The 10,817-nt window shown below is 39.5% G+C and overlaps 1 protein-coding gene across 1 annotated transcript in view; it reads right to left on the bottom strand.

The window, feature by feature from the left end:
• Positions 1–1,149: 1,149 nt before the first annotated feature.
• The window catches only part of MPDZ (multiple PDZ domain crumbs cell polarity complex component), a gene marked incomplete at both ends in the record, with an annotated part of 95,301 nt that continues 85,633 nt past the window's right edge, over positions 1,150–10,817 (bottom strand). Inside the window, 6 exons of the mRNA XM_079548269.1 lie at positions 1,150–1,296; positions 2,099–2,222; positions 3,787–3,899; positions 4,035–4,139; positions 9,080–9,202; positions 10,099–10,142. Of these exons, the coding sequence (XP_079404395.1) occupies positions 1,150–1,296; positions 2,099–2,222; positions 3,787–3,899; positions 4,035–4,139; positions 9,080–9,202; positions 10,099–10,142 (656 nt within the window). The remainder of the gene's footprint in view (positions 1,297–2,098; positions 2,223–3,786; positions 3,900–4,034; positions 4,140–9,079; positions 9,203–10,098; positions 10,143–10,817) is intronic.

Raw genomic sequence — 10,817 nt, 5'->3', positions numbered from 1 at the left:
TCTAACTCCATGCATACTGTAGAGGGAGATAAGGTCCCTCTAGTACATGTAAAGAGCATGTTGGGAAACTGGTTTGGGTTCTTCCAGCTTCTGGAAAGGGCTGTGTTTCTCTCTGTGAAACTATTTTTGCTCAAGGATCTGGGTCCACTTGGTGGGTGATGCAGAAAAATGAGGATGTTCAATGTGTACCACAAGGGAATGTGATGTTGACCAGTAATTTCTTGTATATGTATGTGTGTGCATGTGTTTAATTTCTGGTAATTAGGTTTGTTTGTATACATTAAGCATGATGTAGTGATGTGGAATAATGAATGGAATGTCATGGTTTTATGCTTTTTGGTTACCAGTATTGCTAGGAGAAAAAACTGTAATCCTTCCCATAGTACAGTTTCTGGGGACTCTGCTTAAAGGGGGTAAATTTCTACTAGCCAGTGGATTTTTCACTGAGCCCTGAGCACAAACACGCTTCATCCAAACTGAACACTTCCCCCTCTTCAAAAACAAACCATCAGACAAACACAAAAATAGAACAACCAATTCTCAACAGTAAGTCATACAAAAAAAGTGAGTTTTTTTCTTTTTCTTTATGGATACAGCAAGGCTTAGGAAATAGGAAAATAGAAAACAGAAAGAAGAAAAAAACAATAGAACAGCAATCCCCATTCCCAACTCCTTCTATATCAGTAATACAAATAACCACCTATATTCAACTGTCTACCTTCACATAAATCACTTTTCATCCTTTTTTCAAATTCTGTATTTTATTAATGTTTTTTTTCTCCAAATTTATTGTTTTCTGATTACTTCTCTTCATGTCATACCCCTTTCAACTCAGTGATTTTGTAATTTTTGTTCTGTATTTCAAACATTCAAAGCACCAATTTTGCTTACAAGTTTTCACTATAGTGCTACTAGGCAAAATATCCATGTCTTTGCCACAGATAACTTACTCCATCACAGTTGTTCGACAATATGAGTAATACTTCTACTGCATACAAAAATATCATTAAATGTTATTTCTCTTCAGTGACGTAACACAGTTCTGACAAGTTGGAAGAGCAAGAAGGTTATATAAACATTTCGGTTTTCCTTGCTATGTGGAATAAAAATAATATAGTCTTGTTGACACTACACCTTTGGGGAGCCAACTCATGAAAGAACAGTCAAAGTGACTGTTCCTTTTGTTCTTTTCAAAATAGCAACTGCTTCCTCATGAGTCACCCCTTCTAAACTCTGCCCATTCACAGCAATGATTTGATCTCCCCTCTTCAGGCGTCCATCTTCTGCTGCTGCACCCTGAAACAACACAATATGTAATTGTAGACTCATCCATTTATTTTTCTTCCTCCTACACATTCAATATGGTCTGAATAAGATGAGTTCAGTGTACAAATCCCCTTAAACCTTTTACAGTTGTCAATTATTCAGCTACAATCAATCCCAGATTAACCTACTAGTACTGCAGTATGTTCTGCATTCTCTAGTTGTCACAACACTTAGAAGCTGGACCTATGTGATTTTTTATATTTCTTTAACCCTGACAATCTGCCTATATAACTTTAAAACTCTAACACAGTAAGATTTCAATACCTGAAAAATCTTTAAGCAACTGGTATTAGAAATCTCATAGTCAAAACCCAGTACTGTACTTTGACTAACCACAAATGTTTGGGATTCCTGACTACAGTTTTTGATGACTTGGGGCTCTTCCAAATGGCAGGCCAAAGTTCAAAGCTGAGTCAGTACCTGAACTTCTACAAAGGCCCAGAATGAGTTCAGTTATTATATGTTAGTCTAGTTTTCAGACTCTCACTGAAAATAAATACATTGGTCCCTTTTATTACTTGAAGAAAAAGTATCTGAACATTTCCCATTTTTAGAGTTGAAAAAGATTCTGCCATATGCTGTCACATGCATTTGGAAATTTTGAATCTTCCTATAACTTCAAAAGCTGCAAGATCTTTTTGAACCAAACTTGCACTGGGCAAGAAAAGCTGTGAAGAAAAACTGTTTGTAATCCTTTAGTCTCAAACTCATATTTTAAGAAACTACTTACTGTGAACTAATAAATGGATCAACTGAACAAACATACTCTTACCTTTGCAAATACTGTCTTCACATAAATGGGTAAGTCTCCATGGGGACTGCCATATCCCCCCACAATACTAAAGCCTAGGCCATCTGGTCCTCTCTCCAGAGTAATGGTCTTGTACTGAGGAGGTCTAATGAAACAGAAAACAATATTGCTTTGCTGTCTAAATAAATTATTTACATTAGAATGTTGTCAACAAAAAGCATTTCACCTTTCTAGCTAAGCAATATATCTTCCTTTTTCTTCTTTTCCGCTGTAAATATGAACTTTATGATTATTTTTGTTAATGCAGAACACTAATTCAGTCTAACGCCCCCATTTAAGTGAGTTATTTGAAATACTTGTTTCATAGTGTTTTCACCCAGCTCAGAAGATGGTTACTGCTGCAATGTTGCACTAATGGTGCTTAGCGGGTACACAGAGATCTGATACAATTATCTCAAATGTTCATAACAATCACATACTTTAAAAGACCTGTAACCCAAAATTTGACTCACAGTTATGTTGCAAGGTTTACTTGCTTTTCTCCTCTGATACCTGACTGTGCATTTGTGTATGTGTTCATACAGAAAATTTATAGTACATCTCCAAACATATACTCTGACTACATGAACATCTGAAGTTCTATCTTTTGAAGAATGTAGGCTGCTCCAAAAGTAATGTCTCCTACTTATTTCTGTGGAAACTACAGCAAGGAGCACAACAATAGTATCTGACAGAGCAAATTCTCAGCTACAAAATACTGTTTTTCCACATGGTCACTACCACTAACCATGCATTTTTGCTAGCAGTGAGTCTGCATGCTGCACATCTGAAAATCTGCACTAGTGGAGATGACCCACTGTCACCACTATTGAAATGCATCACCCACTGTCTCACTGTGCTTACATCACTGTTAGGTTTCCATAAACATTCAGCATCACTGAATGTCAGTGGGTGCTATTTATCCAACATGGAGGAATTCAAGGACACCTTTCTCTCATACCGACTTCTATGTCAGACATCATTTTGCCAGATTACCCAATGCTGCAATCAGTCACATGATGACAAAATGTAACCAATATTGGCAGGGACATTCAACTTCTACTGCCATACCACCAAAATCTGCCCCTGATGTTCTGGGCCAAAATAATAAACAAAAAGGAGGCATTACTTTTAGGGCAGCCTTCATACTTCTGTGGAGCTAAAGAATCTTGTTCTCTCTTCCTGTGCTTATAGAATAAAAATGTCTCAAATTGATAACCTACATTGAGGCAACTCTTCTTCACACTGCTGGCTCTTGTAGTCTACCAGTAGTGGTATACCATGTACACATGAAAAGTTCAGTGTCTCTTGATATTCTAGTGTTAGAAAGCACATGAAGGAAAGTACCACTGTAGAAAGGACTTGGCTATTTAAGCCTGAGAACAGTGATTTTGGGCAAATCAACTAATCTGAGCTGCCAAAACTCAATAAAGAGTTTATTTAAAGAGAAAAAAATCAAGTCACATTTTAGTTCCAAAGTAGACAAGGAAAAAAGCAGCAGTGAATTGCACCATGGAAAAATGCAGAATGGGACCTACAAGGTGCCAAATATATCAAAGGTGATCAAGTCAAACAATTCATCAATCATCTGATGGAATTAGTACACATTTTATGCCAAGTTTCACTTGAAGTAAAACGCTACCAAGGTTGTGTATTATATTGTTACTGACCCTAGATCATCCTGAAAAATGCTTGTTGCAGTTAGTCCTGCAAGTGAAAGACCGGATGTAGATGGATCCTGCTGCTGACCAGTTATGACACTCACATCTCCTCCAGCAACCACCTAAGGAGAGAGTTCAGTAAAGTGAATTAAAAAAAGTCTGTAAAATGAGAATGGTGATACTAAAATAATTCACCATAACAACTGGCAAAATAACATTTAAAAAATATTCCAGATAATACTAAAGATTTTTTTTACCTGCAACTCAATAGTGCCTGAAGCATTTTTTAACATGCCAACAGCTTGGGAGTGAGTCATGCCCTCAGTAGATGTTCCACAGATGCTAACAATCCTGTCCCCAACCTGTAGAATAAAACCTTGATAATATAACTACCAGTAAGAGGTTTAGCTGCATATATATACTTAGCATTTTCTTTTGATAACAGCAGATTTGAGTATCTGGATTTAGCTAGAAATTATCACTGTATCTAGTGACACATAGCAGAAAGAAAGAAATCAGCAACTCTTTTTGGTACATTCTCTCTCAAAGACATAGTATCATTGAGTCACATAATGAAGTGACACAAAGGTAGAAAATTTGACATAAAAACTTGCAAATTATTGCTTAGTTGTAGTGTGTTCAGAGTAAAAAGTAATTTACAGGAGATGAATCATATAGAATCATATAGCACATCACCTGAATATAGATAGCTTGAAGTGACAGATTATCACAAGAGAACATATGTTTAAATTCATCCTGAACCAACACTGTACATTCTCCAAACAGCATTAGTTTAATTCCACAATTTCTAGTACTCTACATATGTAAGCACTGTGCGAGTCGAAACCTCCTGCTTTAACCCAGCATCAAAAAAAAAAAACTGCTCTTATTTTTAGATAAGCAGAAAACATGAGGTGTGAAGAAAAAACTGCATAGATGCAGTTACACAAATAACTCATCTCTGTAGTTCACTTGTTCACTTGCAGGATTCTGAATCAGTTTCCCCATCATGAATTTCTAAAAGCTCACCACTTCTGTGATCCAAGATTGCCTTAAGACTTGTTTCCGAAGTTAGTATTTTTCACCATTTACCTTCTACCAAGCAACCAATATGATTTAGTTCATAGTCTATGATTCTATGATTCTATACGTGAAAAAATCATGGCCATCAGCCAGGCAGATCCTATACAGCTGCTCTGGTGCTGAGACAGTGGAGTCAACAGCCTGGACTTAGCAAGCAGCAAAGGCCAGCAGCTGGGATCTCCTTCTAGGAAAAGTAGCACAGACAAAGCAGGTGGAAAAGATATACAGTCTTTCACTTTATGGCAGTGACTCTTGTCAGCTGGGAAAGAAAGACATTCCCTTCAAGGAAGCCCCAGTACATTACTCAGACAAAAGGATCACCATGGTGAAAGTACTTGACGGAAAGTGCTGTGGTAAAGATGATGTATGATATTAGCTTGGATGATAATGCTCTATTCCAAGATCCAGATGACATCACATGTACATAATGTATGTGGTGGAGTGCTATATGGAATGCACCATCATTGTCTGCCAGAATCCTGGCAGGAGCGAACTGGAAAGACAACAAAAGAATGGTGGATAGATGAAGTGGCTTGCCTACTTTTACAAAATCAAGATAATCTCTTTTTCTCCCCAGGGACCTGTGTCTCAGATATGGTTCAACTGATTCAACAGCTTCAGGAAAAGAAACTGGTTCAGTGGTGAAACAAACCAACATCTCACCCATTAGAAGTATTCCTCTAATCAGGAAAAGGATAGTGGGTACACACCACATGCTATTCTGTGGTTTTACTTATATCATCACAGAGAGGAAGTGGGATGGAAAACCTGCGTCGATTCTGGAGGCATGGAGTTGCATGGGAAAACACATGAGAGGGTTCTCCCCAAAAATGACAGCTCTGGTTTCTAATGGGCAGATCTCTAATCAGAGTAGATGGTCTGACCTTACTTCTGAGGTTAACAATGAGCTTTCTGGTTTTAAAACACATTTTTTCACATGATTTCCATTGATCAACTAGAGAACCAAGAAGATTCAGCACCAGCAAGATTCAGTCACCCATTAATAGTCCCATAAGGACAGTGTTAGCCTCCACTCTTCATTAGAATTTCACAATGGAGTATTGTGGCCTGAATGAAGTAACATCACTGCTATGTGCCGCAGTGCCGGACATGCTACAACTTCAATATCAATGGGAGACAAAGGCAGCCGAGTGGTATAGCACAAGTGAAATTGCTGATGTGTTTTCCTCAATCCCTTTGGTGGTAGAGTGCAGGCCACAATTAACTTTCACCTGGGAGGGCATCCAGTGCATCAGTAAACAACTCCCGCAGAGCTGGAAACACAGCCTTGTCATTTGCCGTGGGCTGATCCAGACTGACTGGGCAAGAGGCAAAGCTACTGAATGTCTGCAGTGTATTGACGATATAATCACAGAAACATTGAACAGTTGGGATTAGAAGGAATCTAGATCCAATCCTCTCGCTATAGGCAGGGACACATTCCACTGGACCAGGCTGCTCAGAGCCCCAGCTTGGCCATGAAAACCTCCAAGAAGGGGGTTCTCACAACCTCTTTGGGCAAGCTGCTCCAGTGTCTCACCACCCTCACAGTATATAATTTCTTCCTAACATCTAGTGCAAATCTACCCTCTTTCAGTTGAAAGCCATTCCCCTTCATCCTGTCACTACATGCCCTTATAAAACATCCCTCAGCTTTCCTGTAAGCTCCCTTCAGGTACTGAAAGGCCACTGTAAGATCCCCTGGAGCTTTCTCTTCTCCATGCTGAAGAGTCCCGGCTCCCTCAGACTGTCCCCACAGACGAGGTGCTCAAGCCCTCTAATCATCCTCCTGGCCCTTCTCTAGACACACTCCAACAGCTCAATGTCCTTCTTGCACTGTGGGGAACTGGAAGCAGTATTCTAGCTGGGTTCTCATGAGAGCAGAGTAGAGGGACAGAATCACCTCCCTCGACCTGCTGGTCACTCTTCTGTTGATGCAACCCAGGATACAATTGGCCTTCTGGACTGCAAGCACACACTGAAAGCTTATGCTGAGTCTTGTATCAACTGACATCCTCAAAAATCCTTCTCCTCAAGGCTGTTCTCAAGCAATTCTCCAGACTGTATTTGTGCTTGGGATTACCATGACCCAGATGCAGGACCTTCACTTGACCTTGTTGAGTTTCATGATGTTGGCATGGGTCCACCTCTCAAGCCTGACCAAGTTCCTCTGTACGGCATCCCTTCCCTCTAGTGTCAACTGCACTACTTAGCTTGGCATCACCTGCAAACCTGCTGAAGGTGCTACTCAATCCCACTGCCCATGTTACCTACAAAGATGTTAAACAGCACCAGTCCCAGCACCAATCCCTAAGGAACTCCACTTGTCACCAGCCTCCACTTGGACATTGAGTTCCTGACTGCAACTCTCTGTGACTATACAACCAGCTCCTCATCCAGCAAGTGGTCATCTATCAAATTCATTTTTCTCCAATGTGGTGACCAGAATGTTGTGCAGGACAGTGCCAAACGCTTTGCACAAGTCCAGATAGATTATATCAGCTGCCCTTCATTTACCCACTGACACTGCAACTCCACCACAAAGTTTGTCAGGGCATGATCAGTCTGTGATGAAGCCATGTTGGTTACCACCAATCACTGACAAATAGTGTGGGGCAACACAGAAGTTTTTAAGAAAGAGAAGAAAATAATTCAAATCCTACTGAAAGCCAATTTTGCCACAAAGCAAAAGTCAAGGGGCCTGCACAGGAGATCCAGTTCTTAGGAATAAAATGGCAAGATGGATGTCGTCAGACTGTATGGATGTGATCAATTAAACAACTGCCGTGTCTGACACTGGTCACACAATCAGCTCAAATAAGGAATTCAAGGAATCTTAGAAATTATTTTGGACCAGGGTGAAAGCAAAGATTTCAGAATATCACCAGAGGAGAAGGTGATGCATGCTGAAGAGATTCCATTACATTATAAATTGCCAGAAAATGAGGAGAAATATGCCTTGTCCACTTATGAGCCCTGTCGTAACGTGGGAAGGCATCAGAGGTGGAAGGCTATCCTTTGGAGCCCTACTCAGTGAGTGAAAAAGTGAACTGAGTCAATGTGCAGAAGTGAAGGCTGTAGATATTGCTAAGCAGAAGAATTGGCAGTTGCTCCTGGGAGGTGGCAAATGCCCTGAGGATGGTTACAGCAATCAAAGCATAACAACTGGCAGCATAGAAGCAAGCCCATCTGGGCTGCTGCATCAAGGAAAGATTTTGCTGCCTGGTAGACAACATGGCTGTAAATGTTTGTCAGGTAGATGTCCATGTAGCCTAGAACCAGGCCACTGAAAAACAGGAGGATAAGGCTGCTAGAATTGAAGTGGCTCAGGTAAATCTGGACTGCCAACATATGGGTGACTAATTTCTAGTTCAGTGTGCCCATGACACCTCAAGCCATCAAGAAAGAGACGCAACTACAGATGGGCTCAAGATCAAGAGGTAGATTTTACAGTGGACACTACTGAACAGATTATCTATGAATGTAAAACTTGCTGCAATTAAGGAAGCCAAGCAGACAAAGCCTCTCTGGTATGGAGAACAATGGCTGAAATATAAATACCAGGGAGGCCTGGTAGGTGGATTGTATCACACCCTCACAAACTCACAACGGCAAATGCCATGTGCTTATAATGGAAGCAACCACAGGAAGGCTGGAAGAATCCTATGTCCCATTCCACCATCTGAAATACTAATCTGGATCTTGAAAAGAAAGTCTTGTGGAGACATGGCATCCCAGACAGAACTGAATCAGAAAACAGGACTCATTTCTGAAACAACCTTGTAAACATTTGAACCAAAGAGCATGGCTTTGAGTGGCTATATCGCATCCCCTACCAGCCCTGCTAAAATCCAACAGCAGAATGGACTGTTAAAGACTATGCTGAAAGCAGTGGATGCCCTTTTGTGGGGCTGGTTTTGCTCAAGGACTTGGATGCATTTGGTGGGTAATGTAGAAGGATGGAGATATCCATTGTGTACCTCGAGTAGATTTGATGCTGGGTGAGAACAGCCAATAATTTGAGTTGTATGATGCTAACTGCTACATAATACTGCATGTAGTAATTACTATGTTATATACCTAATTACCAGTACTACAATAAGAACCATTTAAAGAAGAACGAATTCTGATGGAGCCAGAAATGGCTGCAGCATGCAATAATCCAACACCATGAATCATCCCTCCTGCACTGAAACCACAACACTAATAATTAACTTACTCTGAGTTTCTGAGTCTGAGCCGCAACTCCATTGGGATGCATCATGGCAATAAATATAGGAATATCTCCAAGAGGACTTCCTACACCTCCAGCAATGCTCACTCCTAGAGAATCTGCTGGGCCCTGTTATTGTCATGAAAATAAATAAATAAATAGATAGATAGATAGATAAATACTTTTTTTCTGGAAGGAAGAATATATACAGAATTGCAGGCTTGTCTTACAAATCCTATCTCATGAAAATCAGAATGACTTTACCTCAAGCCTTCAATTTTTTGAAGTTAATACATTTGAGGAAAGCACAAAGAACAGAGTATTTAGTGGCGGTTGATGATCTGCTGTCTCATCTGTAGCTTTTCCTTGCCAAACTGAATACTTACAGAAATTGGCATATCTGGACAAAGAAAACTGTACACACAGGACTGACTGTCCTTTATCATTAATCTTCTTCTATTGGCCTCCTACAGATCAGAACAAAACTAGCTATTCACCACTGCAGAACACTCGACTACCTGATCACCAGAAACGCTATCATGAATTAACAGATCATGCTGTATGAAGAGAATTGCTAAACACAATCCTGCTACCAAGAAAAACAGATACCAGGCAAAATCAAATGAAATGTGTGTTTTAGACAATCAGAAATAGTCTGCAGCTTAGCACTCATGCTCCTATAAATAACAGAAGTCACTGAATAACAGAACTGAACTTCAGTTGAAAAGCTAGAAGCTGTCATGTAAAAGCCTACCCATTAAAAATACGCATCAAGACAAATATGAAATCCAAAAGAATAGACTTGAACATTTGGTATAGTTCCCACGTCTTCACTAAAACTCAGTCTGGATTTAACTCCATTTGATAAAAGTAGAACTAGGTCCCATTAACTCATACCATAATTCTCTTTCCCTCTGTTTTAAATTTGTTGGCATAAGTCACAACTTATTTTATATAAAGATAAAAGCATTGGAAATCACACTGTAAAAAAATTAAATATTACCACACCAACTCCTGTAACTTACCTTTTTTATTTCAACTGTTCTTAGTCCCTGTATTTCAGAAGCTGCTGTCAAATAGATTAAAAAAAAAAAAGGTGAACTATCACCCTAAGAAAATTTTTCTATGAGTTGTCCAAACCACTACAATGATTCCAGCTTTCTACTATTTTATTTTATGTTTTTAAAATTTTTGAAATTATTTGTTAATAGGATTTAATTACTATTAATAAGATTGAAATACTTCTAGAATAGTTCAGAAAGCCATTCTTTCTCTCAGTTCTAAAAATGTTTAGATTAATATCAACTAGGTAACTCCCAAATATAATAGAAAAATTATTATTTGATAGCAATACTTGGCTCAGGAATCATTTCACTGTAAATCTGATCTCTGGAGATCTATTCCACATCTATTCTACAAGAGCTGCTAATATTTTATTATGTTGGCCCACGATATCAGAGGCAGATGGTGGTGGTATGGAAATAGAGGTCAAACTGGAAGTCAGTATTCCATTATGTTCTCTTGTCCTTAGACAGATAGCAGCAAAGGGGCAGTTGACAAAATGGCATCCGACATGAAACTGCGCCAGAATAAAACGTGGGGCTAACGCAGAAAAAAAGGCACCCAATGACAAAATCAATGCTCGCTGAGTGTTTATGGAGACCAAACAGTGGATGTGAGCACAGTGAGGCAGTGGGTAGAGCACTTCAGCAGTCATGACTGCAGTGTGAAAGATAAGCTATGT

Source organism: Tetrao urogallus, assembly GCF_951394365.1.
Source record: "Tetrao urogallus genome assembly, chromosome: Z".
Lineage (NCBI taxonomy): Eukaryota > Metazoa > Chordata > Aves > Galliformes > Phasianidae > Tetrao > Tetrao urogallus.
The sequence above is the reverse complement of the archived record's forward strand: the minus strand, read 5'-3'. Positions and strand labels throughout refer to the sequence as shown.